At 47.4% G+C, this 25,096-nt stretch overlaps 1 protein-coding gene across 2 annotated transcripts in view; it reads right to left on the reverse strand.

Moving 5' to 3' along the window:
- PCSK6 (proprotein convertase subtilisin/kexin type 6) overlaps positions 1–25,096 on the reverse strand; it is a 191,083-nt gene that overhangs the window by 116,994 nt on the left and 48,993 nt on the right. For both annotated transcript variants that reach the window (XM_042988222.1, XM_042988221.1), the window contains exons 2-6: positions 23,797–23,901; positions 8,529–8,639; positions 7,875–8,018; positions 6,176–6,252; positions 4,000–4,088 (exon numbers count right to left, since the gene is read on the reverse strand). In XM_042988222.1, coding sequence (XP_042844156.1) covers positions 4,000–4,088; positions 6,176–6,252; positions 7,875–8,018; positions 8,529–8,639; positions 23,797–23,901 — 526 coding nt within the window. The remainder of the gene's footprint in view (positions 1–3,999; positions 4,089–6,175; positions 6,253–7,874; positions 8,019–8,528; positions 8,640–23,796; positions 23,902–25,096) is intronic.

Genomic DNA, 25,096 nt, shown 5'->3' on the forward strand with positions numbered 1-25,096 from the left:
TGAACACAGCCTCAATTACCTGTAAGGTATATCAAGCAATCTAACAACTATAATCCGTGCCCAAAGAGAGGAGAGAGAAAATAGGGTTGAAAAAAAATTAAACAATGGCAGAAATTTTTCCATGTTTGATTTAGACCAAAAAATAAGAACAAGCCACTAGGAAGCAAAGCAAACCCCAAGCTAGATAAACATGAAGAAAATTATACCAAAGGGCATTGTAGTCACAGGCAAAGCACAGATAGAAAGAAAAAAAAAAAGAAATCACATTATGTAAAGGGGGAACAACAACAGGGATTATAATGGACTCATCATCAGAAACAATGGATGCCAGAAGACAATGTAAGAACATTTTTAAAGTGTTGAAAGAAAAACCTGTCACATTAGAATCCTATGTGCAGAAAAATTTCTTTCAAAAATGAGAATGAAGCGTGCTTGGGTGGCTCAGTTGGTTATGCATCTGACTTTGGCTCTGGTCATGGTCTCATGGTTCACGGGTTTGAGCCCCATGTCAGGCTCTGTGCTGACAGAGCTGGCTTTGGATTCTGTGTCTCCCTCTCTCTCTGCCTGCTCCCCTGTCCCCCACTTGTGCTCTGTCTCTCTCTCTCTCTTTCAAAAATAAACATTAAAAAATAAATTAAAGGTGAGAATGAAATAGGGGGTGCCTGGGTGGCTCAGTTGGGTAAGTGTCCAATTCTGATTTCGGCTCAGGTCATTACCTCACAGTTTGTGAGATTAAGCCTTGAGTCAGGCTCTGTGTAACAGCACGGAGCCTGCTTGGGATTCTCTCTCTCCCTCTCTCTCTGCCCTTCCCCTGTTTGCCTGCGTGTGCTCTCTCTCTCTCTCTCTTTCTCAAAATAAATAAACTTTAAAAAATGAGAACAAAATAAAGACATTTTCAGATAAATGCAGAGTAAATTGTTACCAGTACACCTGCACCTCAAAAAACATGAAAAGAAATTCTCAGCCTAAAGAAAAATTGAAAGCAGATAGAAATCCAAAGCTAGAAAGTAAGGATGAGCACTGGGAATGGTAAATATGTAGGTAAATGTATTCCTTGCCATTAATATTTTCCAAGTCAACTGTTTAAAGCAGGAATAACAATGCATATGGGTTTATAACACATGAAGTAAAATATAAAAACAACAGCACAAAGGATGAGAGTGAGTGTGAATTCAAATAATCTGTTTTAGGCTCATACATGATACATGAAGTAGTATACTAGTAATTCCAGGTAGATTGGAATAAGTTAGGATATACACTTTAATTTCTCGAGCAACAGCTAACAACAACAACAAAAAGTTAAAGGGCCAAGCTCATGGTCAGTTCCATGGGCATCTCACAGAAATTCTGTGGTATGCAGACTCAGAGAGGGAGTCTGTTAGGGGTGCCTGAAGGTTGCCCTGTCCAGGGGTGGGCTTGGAGGAAGAAGGGGTGGCTGCCTGTGTACAAGCATCTTTCGGGACATAGGTGCCACAAGTTCCCCGGGTCAATGCCAGCTTGCCGCTCCATGGCCAGCCCCACTCCATGGCCCCTAACCCTCTGTGGCACGCTCCATGCTGCAGATCCTATTTTGTCATCTGCACTTCCTCCATTCCCAGTTCAATTCTACCGTGTTGAGCTTGTGCTGTGTCCTTGTGATTCTTCCCTCACTAGGTGCTTGCCCTGCCACGCTTGGGACCCCGTCTGCCTCTGTCATTTCAGTACTTGGTCCCATACTGTCTTTTGTGTTCATGTTGTTCATCCCAAAGACCCGTGGAGCTCCTGGGGATCCCGGGTTGTGTCAGTCTTATCCTTATTCTCCCCTTCAATGGCGAGCACGGTATCATATTGTACAGTTCATGCTCAAAGATATTAAATGCATTATTAAAATATATTCCTGTCCTCCAGCCCTGGTCATAGAAGTGATCTCTTCAGAATTTGGGCAACTTGGGTATACAATTTTGTAATGAGTATGGAGCAAATCTCTATGAGCAAGAACAAACCATATTCATGTGTACTTCTCTGGAGGTTCTTTATCTCCGTTAACTCTGCTGGCTGCTCATCGCAGTCCACAATATAGGTGTTACCTACCTGCCTGACTCCAGAACCCTCTACACCAGCACTTCTCAAACTGTCATTTTTGTCACACCCTCTAGGGATTTTATTAGAATGTAGATCCTGACTCAGTAGGTCTGGGATGGGGGTTAGGATTCTGCACTTCTAATAGCTCCCAGAGAATGTCAGTGGTACCAGTCCAGAGTCTTTGGGGGAGCAGGGCCCAGACAACCCCAAAGGTGGGGTTCATCTCTCACTCACAACAACGCAAATCACTTTTTTTCTGCCTCTGAGTTCCAGAAGGAGGAATGGAATTGTTTAGAGGCTCCCTGCAGACTTAGCCCTGAGCCAATGTTTTCATGCATGGCATCTCACTTCATCCTTGTAACAGACCCAGCAGGCCAGCTGACTCTGCCATTCTTCCCCCACAAGTGAAGGAACCGAGGCTCAGAGAGGTCCAAGGACACACAGCTAGTGGGTGGTAGGAGTGGGACTGGTTCCAGGGTCAGCCTGGTCCTACAGTTCATGGAGAGACTTCTTAGGAGTATTCATGCATTAGAACCTCCAGGGAGAACTTAAAACATCTCAACATCTGTCCACAAAGGAGCGTCCAGGTGACAGAGTGTCCAGATTTGGTCTGCCGGACATACCCTTAGTGGTTAATGCTATCATAAAATGATAAATCCGAGCCACTTCAAAGATTTCCAAGGGAAAGGGCAGGCAGGGCATAGTAGTTAAGTAAAAGCCGAGGACTCTCTTTTCAAAATTCAAGAAGTCCCCTAAGGACTGGGTGATCCAGAGAACCCGTGGCCCAACCTCTCCACCTATGTGGCTCATAGTAGACCTGAGGGGGTCAAAGGCAAAAGGCAAAGTCATCTGAGCAAAGGCAAAGCAGCAGGGAAGGCAGCATCCTCGCATGCCGTTGAATGAGCATGAGCACCTCCAAACTGAGAGTCCCATGTGAGGACAGCGGTGCCCCCAAACCATCTGGATGGTCAGGGACCATTCACGCTTGTGGCATGTACCTGCTCAGTTCCCAGTCATTTCATTACCTTGGAGTACTTGCTGACTGCCAGTCTGAATTGTCAAACTGCCAGGCTCAGGTGGGGAAGGCAGACTGTTCTCAAGCCTTCTCCTAGCAAGGGTGGCTTCACTCACAAATGGGGAAGCCCAAAAGTGGAAGCAGAAACACCTGGGGTTTTCATAACTGTCCAGAAGAGAGCTGGGCACATAGTGAGTATGAGGAATGCATTCAGTATTCTAAGGATCCTGAGTACCTCACAACGGTTAAGTCAACCATGTCGTAACTGTTTGACATTGCTCCTTACAGGGACCTGGAAGAACTGACCCCCATTGCCTGTAGTGAACAAGATGGCAGGACAGCTACATTCAGGGGACACTTCATGAAGCAGAGTTGCCATGGGCTGCCCATAAGTCATGAGTGGACTGAGCCAAAGGGAGAGGCGGGGAGAGTTCTTTGGGGTGATGGAAAGAATGTTCCAAGTCCAGGCGTAAATTGGGAAGAGCACGTGTGACTGGGGGACACTATGACAAATGTCCTTTGGCTAATGCTGAGGGGCAGGGGCAGGAGAAGTGGGCCACCAGGCTCGAACAGGAGTTGGGGCAATGAAAGGCCTTGGTCCCAGGTCACAGGGAGCCGCCATAGGGCTGTGAGCAGCAGGGAACCAACGTGGTCTGGTTGACCATGGTGAGTCAGACTAGCAGGATCGGAAAAGAGAGAGGGTGCCTTTCTGATGGCTTTTCAGCCAAAACAGTGAGCGATGCCTCTGCCTCCAGGTCCTGGGCACTGAGTGCTGGCTGCCTGGCCGCGGTACACGGGCACGAGGCTTCAGGCTGTGGCCAGGCCAAGGCCAGAGGCACAGCTGCTGAGCCCTGCAGGGAGGGACCCCCAGCGCCCCTGCAGCGGGCCCTGAAGCTCCCAGGCTGTGTGCTCCCGGACCTTACCTCCTATTTTCGCATTGTATGCTATGCCCACGATGCAGTACGAGTTGTTGGCTGAAGCAGCGACCTCTCCTGCGCACCGGGTGCCGTGTCTGAAGCAGAGCAGAAAACAGAGTCAGGCCTCAGCCCCCCGATTTGTAGCGGGTTCGGTGCAAGGCTCGGGTCTCCTACAAGGACAGTCAGTTATCCCTAAGTCCAGATGGGACACGAAAGCCCATGTCCTGCCTCCTTCTCTCCTCGCCACCACTTACTCTGCCCCCCATGGCTGGCTCCTCTGGGAGGGGGCACGAGGCCAGGGTTTGCATAGACCTGGGTGGTCCTGTCCCCGCCACACTGGCACGGACAGGCAGGCACACAGGACCTTTCCGCCACCCTGCAAACTGCGAGCACCTGCTCAGGGGTGGCTCTTCCCCATAACCCCCAGGCCGAAGTGAGGGGCTCCTGCTCCCAGCACCCAGGGTCCCCGGGCTCCCCCACCCCGAGCTATGCATTCACACGACTGACAACACACCGCTTTTGGCACACTGCAGGTGTGGTGTAAACATCTGCCCGGCTGACGGGACGGAAGAAAGAACAAATGTGTTCCCTGTGTACCTGCCACCCCCATGCTCACCTCCAGAGAGCCCCCCCTTCACCTCCATGGCCATTTAAGCCGGAGCTGAGGAAGAGTGCTCGAAATTGGACACTCAACAGTAGCGGAGGGACTATGAAGAAATTACCAGAAAAAACAAATTGCTTTCCTCGGTAATGACTCCATTTTCCAACGTGCTGCATCCAGGCAATTCCTCTAGCAGAGGCCAAAATACGGGCGAGTTTAAACAGCACATCTTTGAGGAGAGTCCACAGGGGATTAGAATCATTGATTCAAATTTAAAACCGTCTTTTAAAAGAGTCCTGGGTCTGCGTGCTACCCTCTGGTGGGGGGGGGGTCATTTGTCCTTCTGCGGACCTCGTGCGGCCCCACGGCCAGGGCTGTTCACAGTGTCACGGAGCTCCATATCTCGCCCAGATTCAATCCTATCCTTCATGGGTCACTGCATCGCATCTGGATCATTCCTCCCTGCCCCCTGGATGTGTGGTGAGGAAATGAGGCACCCTGCGCCCCAGGCGTGCTCGCTGCTGAGCAGGAAGGGGCACCTTGGGACGTGAGGCAGGAAAGCAGCCCTCAGGGCTGGGGCCTTGGCGGGCTCTGGGGAGCTCTGTGTCTGTTGTGTTGAACATATCAGCCTGGCCGAGCCTCCCTGCACAGCACAGAGAGGGCACCAGTATTTGAACCTCACCAGGGACTCTACAGAAAAGCAAAACACTATATGGAGGGAGAATGCACCTTGGCAAGCATCATGTTAGAGGAGGGAGGGAAGAAAAGGGCTTTTGTTCTTTTCCTCTAAATATTTTTGGAGGGATGGTAAGAGCTTGCATGGGGCACGCTAGCAGAGAGAAGACAAGCAGGACGCAGCAAAGTGAACTCCCAGGAGCAGGTTTGCGAAGCTGGACGCTACCCCCAGGACTGCCACTAACAGCACACAAGTCACCTAGCTCCCCAGATCCTGCCGCCTTCATTTGCAAAGTGATGAGAAAAACCATGGAGGCTGCACGCTCACAATATGCTTAGGCGGTCTTCGCCTGTCTGCTCGCCCCGCCTACAACCCTGGGAGGTAGGGAGCACTGTCTCCACTGCAAAGTCTCTAAGAGACTGAGAAGGAGCCACGCAGCCAGGAATGGTAGAGCTGGGGTTTGAACCCAGATTTATCCAACATCCCTCATGCATGCCCCACCTCTCTCATAAGGTCACAAGTGGCGACAAAAAAAGCTCAGCATGTGACCTCTGTGTTCCAATAGGCCCAACTGCTGTCTTAACACAATTGGCCATGGAGACCACTAGATTCAAGGGCTATTCCTTTCCAATATTCCGAAAAGGCTGGAAACAGGAACAATGTTGGCCAACATCCATTTCTAGCTGAACATCCATTTCTTGCTTCTTCCCTAAGACACAAAGTCCACAGAAGGTGTCTTGGGCCTGAAGGGCTGTGTGGGTCTGGCTTCTGGCTCCCGGGTTAGTCCCAGACACTGGCCAGGCTGCCCCATCACCCTTCTGGAATCCCTACTGGGGGCCAGTTCAATAGTGATTCTGCAGGGAGAGGGACAGACAAGTAAGGAAAGAGGAGACAAAGTGACATACTTATTTTCATTGCTGGCATCATATCGTGGGGATGGGTCATAATCATTTCCGTTGACATCATAGCTGGCGTAGGAATCCTAAGAGATGAAATCTTAATGACTGAGGGAAATTAAAGCATGCTTTAAATGTTTTTATGCAACTATTAGAAAGTTAGAGAAAAACACAAACTTGGTGCTCTCGTATGATAATTATCATCTTACATATATTCTTATTGTGGTAAAATGCACACAACAAAATGTACCACCCTAACCATTTGAAAGTATAAAGTTCAATAGTATCAGACTTCAATGGTTACTCAACATCACCACCACGCATCCCCGGACATCTTCATCTTACAAAACTGACACCCTGCACCCATCAGACACTAGCCTCCCCCTCCCCCAGCTCCTGGGAACCCCCACCCTACTTTCGGTCTCTATGAATTTGACTTCTCTAGGTGCCTCAGATAAGCAGAATCATACAGTATTTGGGGTTCTTGTGTGTGTGTGTGTGTGTGTGTGTGTGTGTGTGTGTGTGTGAGAGACTGGCTTCTTTCATTTTTTTTAAGTATGTATGTATGTATTTATTTATTTAGAACAAGCAGGGGAGGGGCAGAGAGACAGCGCGAGAGAGAATCCCAAGCAGGCTCTGCGCCTCAGGGCCACTTGGGGCTGAAACTCATGAACCGTGAGATCATGACCTGAGTTGAAATCAAGAGTCAAATGCTTAACTGACGGAGCCACCCACCCAGGCGCCCCTTATTTCACTGAATTCCTCAAGGTTAATCCATTTTGTGGTATGTATCAGAATTTCCTTCATCGTATACTTTTAATATGTATGTCTTTGTTTATATACCCATAATCATAGTATTCATATAATTTCATATCTTCCTTCTAAAACACATCATAAAAGTCCTCAGTTGTTGATTTCAAAACTGTCATTTTAAAAGGTTGCATGAGGTCTATGAAACAGATACGACATGGTTGACTTAACCATTGTTAGGTACTCAGGGTCCTTAGGATACTGAATGCATTTCTCATTCTCACTATGCGCCAGGCTGTCTTCTTGACATTTATGAAGACATTTAATCCTTACGATAACCTGATGAGATACCATTTTACAGACGATGACACTGAGGCACAGAGAAGTGAAGCAACCTGCCCAAGGTCTCAGAGCTAATCAGCTGCAGAGCCAGAATAGGAACTCAGGCAGTTGGGTCCAGAGCCCAGGCTTTAATCACGTCCTGTTCCTTGTTGCTCATGTTAGTATGATGATCATCCACACATGTGTTTCTGAATTCTTTAGGATCTATTCCCAGAAGTACATGTGACTCCTCAAACATCTAAAAAAAATTGTTCTGTGAAATCCTGGGCTCCAGGAGGCAGAGGGAAGTATGGTTTGTCAATCCTTCTCAACATGGTTTTCTGTATTATTTGTTTGTTTAGAGCATGAATGAGGGAGGGGCAGAGGGAGAGGGAGAGCAAGAATCTTAAGCAGGCTCTATGCTCAGCACAGAGCTCAATGCGGGGCTCAATCTCATGACCGTGAGATCATGACCTGAGCTGAAATCAAGAGTCCAACATTTAACCCAGGTGTCCCTCTATATTGTTTAATCCAGTGGGTGAGGGGAAAGAAATGGCACCTTATGGTTTTTAAAATCTGGATTTATTTAATGACTAGCATGGTTGAATATCCTTGCACGTTTCTGGGTTTGACTTACATAATTCGGGGCCAGGTCGGGGTGATTCCTCTCTATGCCATCATCAAGGATGGTGACCACCACGTTTTTGCCCGTGTAGCCCTTCTTCCACGCTGCCTGGACGTTCATTTCTGACCGGCAGCGGCTGTTCTTGTCGCCACAGTGCTGTGGGCACAGAAGACACAAAGCACCCCCCCAACATGGGCACTCCTTGCGCCCATACTGTGGCATGAGATAGACATACCATACCGTGTAAATGCAGCAGGGGAGGAAACATTTCTCCATGCCTTAGCAGAGAGACTCTCCCACGCATTTCCAGGAAGCGCTCCACATGCTTTCTGCACCCGGCAATTTACCTGCCCATTTTCCTAGGGCATTATCTCCCTTTTTTTGGGGGGGGGGGCTCTCATTTCACTATTAGTCCTGAGTTTGCCTTAAATCACTCCCCTGCTCAAGGGCTCCACCACCACCCCCTGGAGACTTTCACATAATTTCTAAAAAATTTTCATGAGAAAGTTTGTGCTACCCAGCATTAAAGTAGGGGTTTCTCACCCATATGAAGTGTGTCTGTTTCAAGTTGTCGTGAGAATTTAGCTTTGCTGGGGGAACTGAACCCATCTCGGGAACACAGCGCTGCCGATGCCCTGGGGGCAGCAAGGCCCACACCCTACTCACCATGTACCACATGTTGGACCAAATGGGGTCGTTGAAATAGAGGGCCTGAGGGTCCCCTCGCACCTGCCTCTTCACCCTGCGTTTAACTTCTTGTTGTTGGAGCCATTTCACCTGGCAGGGAGAAATGAGGTTACTCTTCATTTTAAAGAGGATCTCATGATCACCTGTAGCTTCTCTGTGGGTGCTACAGGTGTCCTTTTTCATGAATATCTGTGGCATAGAGGTCTTGGATGGTAAACACCAAGGAGACATTTTCACTCCTAGTGACAATATTTAAATCTGAGAACTTGTCTGTGTATGTGGCAGGGAAAACAGTGCCACTCTCATAGGTTTTGAAATCATTCTACTAAAATGAAAAAAATCCAACAAAAACAAAAACAAAAAAAAGCAAAAAAAGACTTTGTGGAATTGCCAGCAAATTGTCTGGTGACCCTTGTCCAGAATATGAAGGAACTCCATGTATAAGAATGGTGAGAGCAGAGCAATTGATCAAATGGTTATTGGCAGTTGGAAGCAAGATATTCTACAGAAAGGACAGGAATAAGTAAATTATAGTAATCCATACTTTGGAATTTTTAGCAGCCACTGGCAACATGGTACCAAACAAGCACAGAGAAAGATCTAGAAAGAGGTACAGTAAAACATTAATAGCAGCAAATCTTTGTTGGTGATATTGCTAATTTAAAATTTCTAAATTATTTTCAGGGTTTTATAAATCTTCATTTGGCATAACTTGCCTTCACCACCAAGGAAAATAGTTTGAGAGGGAGTATACTTAGTATTTAAGAGCAGGAATCTAGGAGCCTCCTTGCCTAGATTCAAAACCCAGTCCCATACTCACCAGTGGTATGACTTAGAGCGGTCTGGTAACCTCCCTGGCCTCAGTTTGCTCATCTGTACAATGGGCATCATAATGGGTTGTCATGAGTGGGCACTGGCATATGAACTGGTGTACATAAAGGGCTCACATCTGTGTGAGTGTGTGTGTGTGTGTGTGTGTGTGTGTGTGTGTTTAAGAGTTCTTCAAGGTAGAAGAGTTTTGTTTGTTTTTTTTAACTTTTAAAAGATCATGGGGAAAAGAATTCCCATGCCCTGAGGTGAATCATTTTCTTGGTCCTGCTGCCATGGTCTGATTCAGTAATGGCTCCCTCTGGGGCTCAGTCTGGTGCTGGGGTGGAGACAGGCAGAATGAGGGTGCCTGGGCCCTGCTCTTGGGAGTTTGTGCTCTAGTTGGGGGCCCCCCATCAAGCAGCCCAGAGTGTGATGCAGGCTCTGAGGTAGCAGATGGTGGCACAGGGCAGGGAAGGTAGAAGAGGAGCAAAGGGAGGGTTGGGAGCTTCAAGGGTGGGGCAGTGGAGGCTGAGGGTGACCTGGAGGCCAGGCAAAGATGGTCAGGCTCAGCTCCACGGCTGCCACAGCCCACTGTGGGAGCCACACCCAAGGCAACTCTTGAAGGGAATAAAAGCACCCAAGGGTAGAGGGGCAAGATACCTTCCCTCAGACCTCTCTTGGCCTCGACTTCCCCACACTGTCCTGAGGGAGGAAAGTGGAACAGTCCCATACCCAGCCTTATATTTAAGGGTGGGGATTGATCTGCAAGGCAGCCTTCGTTGACAGGACCAAATGCTTACGAAGAAGTACCACAGCCTGTCCCATCACTAATGAGCTCTGTCCATGAGACCCCAGTAGACCAGGTTCCTTAGAAACACTACAAACAGGGGTGCCAGGGTGCCTCAATTGGTTAAGTGCCCAACTCTTGGCACTTAAGGTCATGATCTCACTGTTCGTGAGTTTGAGTCCCACATGGGGCTCCATGCTGATGGTGCACAGCCTGCTTGGGATTATCTCTATATCTCTGCTCCTCCCCTGCTTGCACTCTCCCTCTCTCTCTCCAAACAAATAAAATTAAAAAAAAAAAGAAAGAAAGAAACACCACAAGCCTCTCAAAAACAATTTCAGACCAGGTACTAAAACTAACCCCCACCCCAAGTCCTAGATAATGTATAATTCCCATGGAGAGATACTTCTATGAAAACTATACAATAAGATATTTTGTTCATAACACTCTCTGATGGCATTTTGCAACTTCCCCAAGTATCACTGCCTGAACCAGAAACATTGACTTGGTATAAAATACCTAACATAATATTTCCTAATCTGCTAAATATCCCATTACACAATAAGGTGTTATGTATCCCACTGATGGCTCCAAGCTCCCTGGGATGTTCCCATCCATCTTGCCCCACTGACTCACCACCCATCTTACTACCGTCCAGCACCTTCTGACTTCTATGGTCACCAGGCCCCACCTGCAGTTACAAAGGAGGAAGTGAACTCTCTTCCAAGCCCGAGTGGGTGACTTCCCCAAATCAGGTGACATGGGAAAGCATGTCGCCAGAAGTCACAAAATAGTCCCCTAGTGGGATGAAAGAGCGTGGCATCCTGGCTCGAATCATGACTGGACTCTGGGTAATAACCCAACGTTAACACAAGTTCTGAGGGTAGGCTGTGATGGCACAGGTTCCATGGCACAGTTTGGGGCTCTCTCTTTAGTGTGGTCTCAGGGACAGCCCTCTCTCCTGTGCCAGGTCATTATGAGTCTTTGACAGCCAGTGAGGCACTGTCAGGCCAATGGAACTGAATATAACAAATTATTCAGATGGAATCACAGGTGACCCTACTGTCACAGACTGATTCAGCCAGTAGTCACTTGGTCTGGGCTTCCCATTTTCCTTCTCTTGGCTCCAATCACTGCCTTGTTTCTCAGCCAACCACAGAGAAGTACAAGAGGATCCTGGATTCCTGTATCCTGCCTTTTGCCAGGTCTACCTGCCCTGATTTCCCTGTGGTTGTGCCCCCAGCTCAGATACAGAGTTCTGTAGATGGCCCTCAGGTTGGAACCCAGGGTCCAATGGCCTGTCTAGGAAGGTCAGAGTGCCGATGACCCAAACCACATGACTGAAACATTAGCTCTCCCTTCAAATAGTATCTGTACCTGTCCTTGCTAAAGGGGTTACCCATGAAGAGTGATGTGATTCATGAGAAAGGGATACATGGTTTAGGATCTCCAAGGAGGTATCACTCACGGAATAGATTCTTCTGCAGATCTCGAGAACAAATATGGTGGAACAGTGAAGTGGTCATGATGGTGAGTATCAAGCCTCGGAGGGAGACTGAGGCTAGTTTCCCTTATGCACATGATTATCTTTATTAGAAAAGGCAACCTAAGATCCTTTGTGGGGTTTCAAGTATTTTTCATAATATTTCTCTGGTAGTGTACCTGGGCTGTCCATTTACATTGAAGCTTCACTTGTCACCTATCCAGATCCCTCAGAACTTCCCTGGGAGGTGTTCTGCCTTTCTCTTGGTGAAAGATGCAGGGGAGGAGACAGTAGCACGCATGATCTACCTTTCAAGGCCACAGACATAGAACTAAACTAAACTCAAGTAAGACTGCAAATGAATGGACCTGGAGCACAATAAAATATATTTAGTGTCTATGCATGCCTGGTAAGAGTTGAGCCCAACCTCCTTACGAAGAGAACAGGCTGATCATCAAATCTTCAGATCTTTGGATTGAAGGAAGGGGGAAATACTGCACACAAGAAAGAACCTGCTTGTTGTAATTCACCCTCTGTAGGTTTTCCAGTGGGATGATGGTGGCCTCCCAAAAGGTATGTCCACCCAGAAGTAATTAAAGTTAAGGAGCTCCAGATGAGATCACCCTGGATTATTTGGATGTGCCCTAAATTCCAATGACAAATGTCCCCATATAAGAACACAGGGGAGAGGCGCCTGGGTGGCTCAGTCAGTTAGTCAGCTCAGGTCATGATCTCACGGTTCGTGAGTTTGAGCCCTGCATCAGGGTCTCTGCTGTTCGCGCAGAGCCTGCTTCAGATCCTCTGTCTCCCTCTCCCTCTGTCCCTTCCCTGCTCTCTCTCTCTCTTTCAAAAAAAATAAAATAAACATTAAAAAAAATGGCAGGGGAGATTAGAGACACAAGAGGACAAGCCATTGGGAAGACAGAGACAAAGGCAGAGGTGGGAGGGACACAGCCACAAGCCCAGGAGCAGCTGGAGCTACCAGAAGCTGGAAGAGGCAAGAAAAGATTCTCAACGAGAGCCTTCAGAGGAGCTACCGCCATGTTGATACCTTGAGTTCAGACTTCTGGACTCCAGATTGTGAGATGATAAATTTCTATTGTTTCAAGCCACCCGGTCTGTGATCATCTGTTATGGCTGTCCTTAGAGAGTAACACAGGTTTAAATCATGGCCTTAATCAGGGCTGAGATGTTTAAATGTTTGAGAATCCATGAGGCTGTCCTGCAGAAGGAGGATATGAGAGGCCAGGTTTGGCCAGACCTCCCCTCTCGCTGCTGGTGACGAGAACACACGGGACCCCAGAGGAGGGACCACAGTGGCCGAGGCTGGGTGCCGAGGCCGAGTGCACTGGGCCGGGGAGAGATGCTCCAGGCAGAGGCTCTTGACCAGTATTTTAAATGCTGGAACAGCTGTCCTGGTGCACCCCCTGAGGCCAGCTCTGGCTAGAACCACTTCCCACACAGACCTGGAGCTCTGGCCCCGACTGTTCCTTCCCCGGTAAGCCACAGGGCACCCAACACCTCTCCCCACCGCCACCTCTCACATTCCAGCTGCCCCCAAAGTGAGCCTGCTCCCCACTCAGGCCCCACTCGGCCTGCTGATTCTCCCTTCTAGCTCAGTGGCATAAAAACGCACCCATTCTCCAAATCAGAACAAAGCTGGAATCCGCCCCAATGTGAGGGCCTCACATTCAGTCTGCTAGAGGTGTCAGGGTCCTGTCCCCTCTTTTTATGGCTGTGGCCAGTGCCCCTTGTGTCTGGGTGGTCACAGGACTGTCAGGGTGTCCCTGCCCCAGGACCAATGCAGAAATGCAAACCTGACCCCCTGACCCTCACTCTACCCCAGGTCACTCTCTCCTGGTCTTCCACATCCAGCAGCAAGTGTCCAAGGCTGGGCTGTGCCACAAGCTCTATGCCTTCTGACTGGCGTGTGCTCCCTGCCTTTGCTGGGCCATTTCCCTGTATTCACCTTTTTTTCTTCTTTTTTTTTTAGTGTATTAATTTTGAGGCAGGGCAGAAAAAGAGGAAGAGAGAGAATCCCAAGCAGGTTCTGTACCATCAGTGCAGAGCCCGATGCAAGGCTCAAATTCATAAACCATGAGATCATGACCTGAGCTGAAGTGGGAGACTTAATGGACTGAGCCACCCAGGCACCCCTGCATTCATCTTTTAACCATTATGCACCCTGGAAACCTTGTCTGACATCCAGGCTGGCTGTTGAGGGGCTCCTAGGCTCCCCTGCATGTCTCTTTACCAGAGCCTTTGCCCCACAATGTGGACATTATCTGTTCAGGGGCCCTCATTTCCTCAGTCATGTTAGCAAATACATGCCCTGTACCAGGTACTTCTCAGCAAAGATAGGCTGGACCGAAGTACTCTCCTCTTTCTCACTGAAAAGGCAGATTAAAAACAGATGCAGGCTGAATACAAACTTAGGTGTGCATCTGCCAGAGGTCAAGGGCTAGTCCTGCACCTCATTCTTCCAACACTGGCCAGTCTGTAATTGGACATACCTGGGGGTTGGGCTGATGCCCCTCTGCTCCCCACTGGCCTGGATTTTGCTCACCCCTGTATTTCAGTGTATCAGGCAACGCGTGGCACAGAATGGGAGCTCACTAAATGCTTTCTTGAACGAAGGAGTGCTGTTAAGTGACTACATTACGGATTGCAAATATAGCATAATTACAAGTAGACTTTTAAAAACATATTTCAGAGGAGAAAATGCGATGGAGTCTCAAAGACCACCCAATGACCTTGGTTGATCATTTGTGGAAGATCAACGGGAAATGATCTGGAGCCAGAGCAATGTTTGCCAAAGGCCATGTCTGGCCCAAACGCAAATCATCTCTCTTAGCAAACCTGTATAGACCTGTATAGAGTGTCTTGATTTCTTCAAAGTCATATTTTGAAGGTGGAACTTCACACTGACCCTTTTCTTTTTATCTATTTTTTTTTTTTTGGTACGTTTCTTGCTAAACATGCAGCATATTTATCATAGAAAGTTATTTGCTCTGGGGGAGAGAATTCTAGTCATGCAGAAGACTTCATAATCTTCCCAAGGTTATGTGAATAGCACTTCTCTCTTTTGCCGGCCTGCCCCTCCAGCTTTCTTCTGGAGAAGTCAAATTAAAACTAGGCATCTGGTGAATGCCATTCTGTAGATAAGATAAGACAAAATTTAAAGATGTGTATAAAGAGCTAACAGAAATGAGCAGGATCCCACTAGATGGCCTGCGGGTGTCATGGGTTATCAGTGCTACTGGGCTGTGAATTGGCCAAGCATTTTGGCAGGCGTGCCTTGGGCAGACCTGGTCATGTCCTCTTCCCTGGGGCCACAGGCATGCTGCCAGACCAGAAGCTGGCCTAGCACATCTGCTGTAGGTTTGACAAGTGACAAAGGGGCTTATTTTGTAGCTTCCTCCCATAAGCCAATGACACCAGGGAGAGCATGAAAACCCAGCCACATTCCACCCGAAGCCACCATGTGCCCATGTCCTGCCGTAAAGCCCTCAACAGCTCACAGGGGCCCCTCTAGGGCTTGAGAAGTCTCAGGAACTTGGTGGGAGCTGGAAAGTCCTAGAAGGGGGCTCCAGAGTCTTTGCTGTGAGATGGAGCTAAGGCAACAAAGGCCATTTGCAGAGATCCTTGACCCCACCCCCTCTCGTGTCCCCACTACCTCAAGGGGAAGAGCACACATTTGACTCAAGCTACTAAAATCCTTGACATGCCTTGTATGCTCAGTTTGTTGAAAGTATTCTATACAGGTTCTGGTTTCCATGCACAGTTGTATCCAGAACGTGGGAGCCAATTCTTGCCAACTCTCTGTTTTCTTTCTCTTTCTCCCTTAGCATCATCAAAGGGAAGGACAGTTTGCTGAAGGACAGGGCATTCCCTCTACTGTTCACCTTGAGTAAGCCAGCCCCTGAATGTAGACCAGGGAAAATCTGTGGAAGAAGTCCAGACCCCTGAGGGTCCAGGTGCCATCAAATCCTAAGACCTCCTTCCAGGGAGAAGCAGAAGTAAAGTAGGCGATAAGTCTCTGACTCACTTCCCCTGTGGGAGATTGCCTGAGCTTCCGCCTCCAATCTGCAAAGTCAACTGGTCAGCTCAGCCCACTCTGAAGACCCTTTGGCACTCAGTGGTCTGTGCTGCTTAGATCTTGATTCTCATCAACACTGGACCCCTCTCAACACCTTGTCCCAACACTTGGGCCAACTTTCAACCAGGTGAAGAGTTAAGTAAGAAGCCAACTCACTGAGTGAGGAATTTAAAGAAAGAAAAACACTGCTCCCTGACAAGTTCATGTGACCTTATGGTTTTCAAGGTAGCCCCTCTCTCATGATAGGCAATGGTTAATGCATGTGTGACAAGAGCAGGAAGCTAAGGTGGGCCTTCTTGCCCCAGGGCCCAGGGTCCCTCAAGAATGGAAGGACAGCCTATGGTCCCAGGAAACCCCAGAAACTACTGGCAAAGTGATGTGGATATGAGCACATGATTTCTTTCTTCTTCTGGAGAGAGAGAGAGAATCCAGAACTTTCATCAGCTTTTCAAAAGGGATCTACGATTCTAAAATGGGTAAGAACCATTAAACTCAGCTAGGCTCATGGAGTAGAAAGTGGATCGGGGCTTTCCATGTGAGGATTTGAGAAATAGAGAAATAGAGCAGCACTGATGTTCCTGGGGAGCAGAGGGGACCAGCCCCACAGGCAAGCAATGATTAGACAGCCTCACTATAGCCTGTCTCAGTGAGATGCCCAAGCCCACCTGAGGGTATCACCTTGGGGCGGGGTAGGGGATGCTGAGCTACTATGGCAGTTGCTCAGCTGGAAACCCAGCAGCCAGGGCAGCATAAGAGGGAGAGGAGGAGGAAGATGAACCAACAAAATAAAGGGTATTCTAACCTGGCGTAGAAACCTACCTCCTTCCTCCCCCAGTGGCATGGAGGCACCTGGAAACCTAGCCCTTCCCCACTTGCTCATTCTACAGCCACAACTGAAACAATGTGCAGACCATCTCTCCAATTCTTGCCATCTGAGCTGAACTACATGAGCCAAAGGATGACTGCTTTATATTGGTGAGAGATGATGGTACTCGTTCTGCCCATTTTGGAGACCAGTAGGTGTGAAAGTACTTTGGAAAATTGGGTCTATTCTTTCATTTATAACTTAGTTCTTACTTGGCTGAAATGAAAGAGAGTTGCCCTTGTTCTCCCTGACCCTCTTGAGCATCACCTGCCTCTACTCATGGACAATGGGGCAGGTAGCCAAAGCCTAGGTCCCCCGCGTTCACCAACAAGATACTGGTCAGCACGCCTGGTATCCAGCCAGTATTGTCTGTACTTTTGTCATTGTAGGCTTTAGTGATACAGGATGCAGCTTAACTAGCTCATCTGGGCCCTTTTTAGGATTTTTATTATTTTTTTTAATGTTTATTTTTGACAGAGAGAGAGCGCGCATGAGTGGGGGAGGGGCAGAGAGAGAGGGAGACACAGAATCCGAAGCAGGCTCCAGGCTCTGAGCTGTCAGCACAGACACCGATGCGGGGCTTGAACTCACAGACTGCGAGATCATGACCTGAGCCAAAGTCGGGCGCTCAGCTGACTGAGCCACCCAGATGCCCCAGGATTTTCGTCATAATGTTACCAAGGCAGGGCACAAGTCACATCTAAAGTAGTTACATAAAAAGAAGCTGATAAACAAATGATAACACATATAACTTGCTTATGTGAACCTACTCTGTGCAAATTGAGGTATGTTTCAATAAACATTTACTAAGTGTCTGTCTACTATTTGCTGGGTAGTCTGCTGGACCTGCATGGGAATAAAAACAACTAAGATGTGGCCTTGGCCCTCAAGAACTTTATAATTCACTGGCAAGAGATGGGCTTACATGCTTTTAACTGTAAGCTCCTCCACCTCAGGTCAGCTCACCTCCCCATCGCCTCTCCTTGGGTTCCGGAAAACTTAACAGTCTCCCCAGCCTCATGCTCCAGGCCTCCCTGCCTCCCTGGGAACCATCTGCAGCTCCCACCAACCCCGTCCCTGTCACCAAGCACACTAAACCACTCGTCACTCCCACCAAACGTTGCTGTATGCTCCTGTGTGCTCCCACCCAGGCCCGCAATCTTGGCACTATTTCCAAAATGGCCAGGAAACAGATGTTACAGGAACAAAAGGGAGGAGGCCGTGGTCAAACAAGTCCGATAGCTGCCGAGCTAGACAGGCTTCTTTCCTTCCTTCAAAGAGGAAGACAGTGCAATTTCTCCTACATCTATGTGACCACTAAACTTTTCAAGATGGCGCATCTCCTGTGACAGCGGTCAGCTCGGAATGAAGGCTGGATGTGGAGGCCCCCCAGACCCTCTCTGGCCCTGCCACCGCTATGCTCAAATGTCAAGCTGGGACAAGAGTAGTGAGAAAAACAGACATGACGCCTCTGCTCCTGGAATCCAGTGAGGAAGATAGATTCTAATGGAATAGTCTCGCAAGTCTAGAATATAAATATACAACTATAGGAAGAGCAAGTAAAGTCAGAGGACTCTGAGCCAGCTTCTGGCAGCAGGCACACATGAGCCGAGACAAGCGGGTGAGGAAGAGACACAGTGGGGAAAGGCAGCCTGTGCAAAGACTCTATAGGGGGAAAGAACCCATGCTGTCTGAGGGGTTGTAAAGGCCAGTGTGGCTGGGGCCCACGGGCCACAGGGAGGCCAGAGGAAGAAAGTCCTGGGAGGGACATCCTAAGGGGCAGTGGTACCATCATATGTGTGTTTCATAAGACCTCCTGGGAGAGTGGAGAGCAGACTGGTGAGAGGCAAGGAAGTCTGCGACAGGCCAGGAAGGGGGGCAGTGCAGTGGTCCACGTGAGAGAGGGCGGGGGTGCAGGGGGCAACACAGGACAAGGGCAGCACAGAGCTGTACAGGGTGTAGAACAAGTGTGGTGTGAGGGAAGCTGCTGCTCACACTGTGGATGCCAATGACACTCTTCTCTGGGACAGAGCAGAGTCAGGGATGGTCAGCTGGGTTGTGGACTTGGAGATGTCTATGAGGCATCAAAGCAGAAGCATTGAATGTGCTACTGAAGTAATAAAGCACCATCTTTTAAAGTATATTTTGAAATTCTAACTTTTTACCAATTCATAGTGGCCATCCCACTCGACCCAGTCGGGTTGCACAGAAAATGTGAAGAGACAGGGGCGCCTGGGTGGTTCAGTCGGTTAAACATCCAACTTCGGGTCAGGTCATGATCTTGCGGTTCATGAGTTCAAGCCCCACGTCGGGCTCTGGGCTGACAGCTCGAAGCCTGGAGACTGCTTCAGATTCTGTGTCTCCCTCTCTCTCTGCCTCTCCCCCACTCACACTCTGTCTCTCTCTCTCTGTCTCAAAAATAAAGAAACATAAAATAGTTTAAAAAAATAAAGAAAATATGAAGAGACAGCTGGAGATTTCTCTAGTCTCCATATGGGCAAATCCATCGGACCCTGGGTGGCAGCTGTCCCCTGCCCCCAGCCTACAACAAGTTCATCAACCCTGAGATCAATCTGGTCATTTGCTGTCTATGTGCTTGAATTTGCCAGGAACTTTTTGTTTGCACTTTGAATGGCTCTTGCACACAAAACTCTCAGATAAAATTCCATCTGTGGTTAATGGAAAGATCTGCTTAAACGTTGCATCACTGCTGGAAAGAAACCTGAGCTTTGATTAAACTCTGGGGGCAAAGTCCCATCCGGCAACACAGAATGCCTACTCTGGTCGTGGAAATCACTTCCAACTTCTGAGCTTAAAGCACTGAAATGAAGCCTCAAAGTGAAGGTTCCCATCGCCCCGGAAGGAGCCACCGAGGGCCTGCCTGATAACATCTTTATCCTTCCATTTCTGTCATCAATCTGGCTGAGAACTGAAGGGAAGGGAAGGGCTGTACCCGAGTCATCGCACTAAAATGTAAGGGTTGGAAGATGTAGGCAGCCACGCCGAACTATAAGCCAGCTTGGAACGAAATCAGAACAAGTAATTTAAAAAAAATTTGTGAGCCCTTACAGCCATTGGCCGATGCTTCTGTAACATCCACCCTTCTCCAGACTTTTGGCACAAGAACAAGTTAAAAACAAATGCTTTCAGTTTGCTTAAATGATAGCCCTTGGAAAAACCCAGTGACTGATACTGCATGCGGAGAACAGTTGGGCTGTTCTCCCGAGGAGAGGGCTGATCCACAAAGCACTTGGAGTAAAATGGTCCTTTTCAAGGGTGGTAAAAAAACAAAAACAAAAACAAAAGAAAAAAAAAAAAACACCAAAACATCAAGTGAAGGTAATTAAGAATTCAAAGAAAACAACAGCACAACTCTGGTATGCGATCCATGCAAAAAGATACTTAATAAATGCATGTGCGTGCTCACGCACGGGTGGCTAAGGAACTCTTAAATATTCCCTCCCCGCTTGTGTTTTGCTTTGCTTTAACAAATGTACACTCTCTCAGCTCTTTTGTGAGGTAGGGGTTGACTGTAAATTCCATCACTTATCAAAGTGCTCTTACACAATAGGGACTGGAGCTAATTAAAATAAAATACCATCTGCATTCGATCGGACTGTACCGGAGCCCTGTAACATTCATTTCCAGTTTGGTCATTCGAACCCAACGGCGACTCTGCATTCCAGTGTCTCTGAATAATATTAACTCATCTTGTCCTTTTCATATTAATACTAATCACACCATCTCCAAACGCCAAGGTGTCACAGAAATGCTTCGCTCACGGAGGAAAGCGTTCTGGCGCGCCGCGAGGAAAAGATAACACTAAACACGTGGGTACACCAGCTAATTTTGCCCAATATTTCATCAGAAATGACGAGGCAGAGTAAATATTAGTTAGCCAGACTGACAGCTAATTGATCTGGTTTGTATTCAACTAGACTGATATAAACAGAGGGATTTCGCTTGCGATTCTGAATTCATAATTGGTTCAGATGTCTATATGCTTTCCCGGAGGCTACAAATTTAATTAGTGCTGTGAGAAAGCAGCGGCCAATCGCATGGAAGTCACAGGCAGGGCTGGAATGTGCAGGCTGTTTACCTTTTCTCTCTCTTCTCTAGCGGCAGGATGCTTTGATAGCAGCCTTGCAAAGCTTATTAAGAAGTTCTTGTGTAAAAAGGACTTGTATTTGAAAAAACGTAACTGCCATAGCCTTTGCTCAGAGAAAGTCTATCCTTTCTCTTCCATTCAAGGACACAACTGATCGCTGGGAATGGTTTGCCCTTGGTCCCAAACTGAATGTAGTACTTTGAGTGCACTTCAAGTGAACGAGCCCAGCACCTTAGATGATGCAGCAGAGGCGGGTCTGGACACTCCCACCCCACAGTGCTCAAGCCTGTCTGGACTCCTTCTCTGACGCCTCGAACAATCTCATGCCCAGCTCCCATGCCCTGCTCGGCTGGGGACTCACCCAGGTGGACGCCCAGGCATCTCTGCATTCCCTTGGGCACGGGGGTACCCAGCAGGTGCACAATTAATATTTTTGGGAAGGAAGGGAAGAGCAGCCAAGTTGAATATCTTTAGCCGTTCTAAAATTTAGTCACTTAAAAAAAAAAAAAGGATGTCTATAAAACTCAGGTCCTATTTCAACTCTGCCTTAGTTCTCTAACAATTGAGAAACCAGCTTAATCCTCAGAAGGACCTGTGGAAAGGGGCCAAGAAAGGCGCTGCCCCAGTATCTTCTCATTGCATAATTATGTTGGGGTACAGGGGCTCCCCCATTCAAATGGCTTGCCCCTTGTTGTAACTATCTGTGTGGTAGCAATTTACCACAAACTCTCAAGGCTTCAGATGAAGAAAAAGCACATCATCTTCACAAGACAGAGCACCGTTTGCTTAGAAGTGAAATTGTGGAGGGCCATGGCAGGAACTCCCTTTCTAGCTCAGAAGTTCTCAAGGCTTTGAGAGGTGATGCTGTTGTGAGGCACCCCCTGTGCGGCCTCAAAGAATCCAGTTTCTTTGGTGACCAGCACAGAGAACCCCCTTCCACTCAGTGTAATACTGACAGAGGCATCCGGTCTGCTCACCCTTCTCCAACTGCCCCATTCTGTGGGAATTGGCAACTACAATCTGGCTCTGCTTCCAGGAGGAAAAAAAATGTAAATATATATATATATATATATATATATATATATATATATATATATATATATATATATCAGCCCCTTTTTAAAAACATTCCTTCCAGTTCCATGGTGTGAACACACATAGGTATAATCACAGCCCCCTATGATCAGATGAGAGGATGTATGTTAAAGTACTCAAGCACATAGTAGTCCCTTAATAAGCATCAAATTCTCTTCCCTGCTAGGAAGGAATAATGGGATTAGCATAATGTTTCATATCTACTTCCTTCATTTAAAAAATTTTTTTAATGTTTATTTTTTTTAAATTTTTTTTAACGTTTATTTATTTTTGAGACAGAGAGAGACAGAGGATGAATGGGGGAGGGTCAGAGAGAGGGAGACACAGAATCTGAAACAGGCTCGAGGCTCTGAGCTGTCAGCACAGAGCCCGATGCAGGGCTCGAACTCACGGACCGCGAGATCATGACCTGAGCCGAAGTCGGCCGCTTAACCGACAGAGCCACCCAGGCGCCCCAGATGTTTACTTATTTTGAGGGAGAGAGCACATGCATGTGTGAGCAGGGGAGGGGCAGAGAGAGAGGGAGAGAGAGAAGATCCTAAGCAGGCCCCACACTGTCAGCACAGAGCCCGATATGGGGCTCGAACCCACAAACCATGAGATCATGACCTGGGCCGAAGTCAAGAGTCGGACACTTAACCGACTGAGCCACCCAGGAGCCTCATATCTATTTCCTTCTATCTATCCACCCATTTGTTCGCCTACACACCAATAAAATGAACTCAGAAATATGTACATGTCTGCCTTGTCACAGTCCAATTACATGAATGGGTTCCACGAGGACCACTTTCTCTTGTGCTCGGAATCAGAGCATCACAAAGGTAAGCCCTGGAGAAGGGTGTGGCGGGTACAGTGTCCAGGGATAAACCATCTCTCCCATCCATCCGTGGCTCAGCCAATACAAAAGGAGCTACGATTTTCAGTTGGGGGTGGCCTGGGACAACACCAAGAACCCATTTCTCCATGGAAACTTTATTATAAATATTCTGTGGGAATAGCTGAAATAGTATCGTGAGCCAGCTTGGAAGCTCAAACTAACATTTTAGCACATTGCTTTCACGAGAAGGCGAGTTCCATGTTCTAAAACTATGATTTACCAATAGCCTCATTTGGGGCTGCTACCGCTTCTCACATGAATTTCATTTTCCCTCATAGCACTCATCACCCTGTGATAGATCACATATTTTTCTACTTACTGCCTCATTTTCTATCAGCCTGGCCACCCACTCTAATGACACCACTATGGACAGAGCCTGACACATTGCTGGGATTCCAGAATCACCTGCTGAATGAATGGAGTCATCAAAAGCTAACTTGACCATCTTCAATTTGTAAGCTTACCAGGATCTGTTTTGACTGGCATTTGTGAAACATTAGTCTCAAATCTATGCAGAAAGGAAGTATCATTAACCACCCAATAAACATGAATTACATGAAAACTTAAACTGTCAGCCTCTTTGCAAATTATATTTGTCTTACTCTCAAAGATCACATGAACTTTTAAGGGGAAAAAAGTTATATTTACTGCCCAAGTTTTAAAATTTATGGTAACCATTAAGACATGTGTTATGACAACCGCAAAAACATCTTTCGGCCCAATCTCTAATTTAATCATTAAAACACTGCTTTGAATTCCCTGGTCTTTTTGCTGTTATGGGTGATATTCAGATATTTATCTCCTCTAATTACGGTGCATTCTGTTGATTTCTAAAGATGTAAAATATCAACAGATCTATACTCATTTGATTGTTGCTTCAAACTGAAGCCAATTTAAATTCTCCAGTCTGACAAGGGACCAAATATTCTGAGCATTCAGATGGTCTGATTTGTTGCTACACATCTGTCTTGTTTTATTCAAAGTGGACAAAGAAAACTAACGACCATGTAGAACCATATTAAAATCAAGGCTCAGCTCTTTTTAGAAGCACAGACCCAAACGAAAAGCAAACAATGCTCTAGGCCTTAGGAAAGGGTCCTGTCCAGAGAGTAGAGATCCGTACCTGGGGGTCCATCCTGAGGAAGGTATGAGGGCCTCTGCTGCTCAAAGTCGATCTTTTAAAGGTTTTGCTATGATAAAAATGGTAGTAGTTTTCCAGGTTTCCAATCTGCAAAACAAGAAGCGGGACACTATCAGTTAATACAGTCTTACAAACAGCTTCAAAAATCCTCTATCCCACAAAAATCTTCCCTTTCTCTTAGAGACTCATTCTGCTCCCAAAGGAAACATACCCTCCGTTATGCCTTCCCACTCATCTCTCTGGCGTATATTTGGTGTTTACAAACATGACGGTGGATTTAGACAATCCTTTTGGGATAAACAACACAGGGTCGTGTTTCCAGTGAAGCAAATCTTGTATTAAGTGCCTATCATTTAAAATGTGTACTATCTTGGCCAAGTTTGGTAGACAAGAATCCATGTTCATTTAGGGCCAAGCATCCCTGAAGTAGCTAAGTTAGTGTCAAGTCAGGCTTATACCAAAATATTCATTTATAAACAAACTCCATCTTCTCCACCCCACGGGTAAACTGAAAGATCTAAGAATGAACATTCGCTCCCAAGCAAAACAAGGGAGCCAAAGAAAACACGCACGTCCATCTGCTTGGGGATTGTGAAAAGGTCAGATGAGAACATCCAAACCCCCAGGGTGTCCCAATTTTCTGCCAGGGGTGGTTTGTCGAGACAGATTTCAGCTTGAGGGCTGGACAGAACCAAGAGAAGCAATGGATGTGGCCTTCGGGACAGGCAGGCTCTCATGCCTCAGTGACCCTTGAGTATCAGGACATTGTTCTCAGAAGACCTGCTTTTTGTTCTTTCACTGGTTGTTGAAACTAGCTTGGTGGTCACCATCCTTGAAAGCAGAGCTTCTTAAAAGAGGCTGGACTGAACATTACACAGACTTTCAAGTTGCCCTTCTCAGCCTAAACCATCCTAGCTTCTTTTCCAGCTTCTGATCAAAGGGAGAATTTAAGACAATTTGTCCTCTAGGACGGCACATGTGTGGTGATTACGATATGAACCTGGTTCAAAACCTTCCCTCTCCCTTCACCACCACTAGCCATGTGATCTGGGGCAAGGACATTCGCCCCCTGTGAATCTCGATTCCTTATGTGTAAAACGGGGACAAAACTACTTAGCCACTGGACTTCAGTACAACTAAAGTCTGAGCAATGCCCAACAACCTTTGGCTACACCCGCCTCACTCAAGCCATTTTTTCTGCTGTGACCTAACCCCATGAGGCTTGACCGGCCCAGGCAGAGACCTGGGGGGATGTGGATGCTCAGAGTGGCCATTTCCACAT

This window comes from Panthera tigris, chromosome B3 (assembly GCF_018350195.1).
Source record: "Panthera tigris isolate Pti1 chromosome B3, P.tigris_Pti1_mat1.1, whole genome shotgun sequence".
NCBI lineage: Eukaryota > Metazoa > Chordata > Mammalia > Carnivora > Felidae > Panthera > Panthera tigris.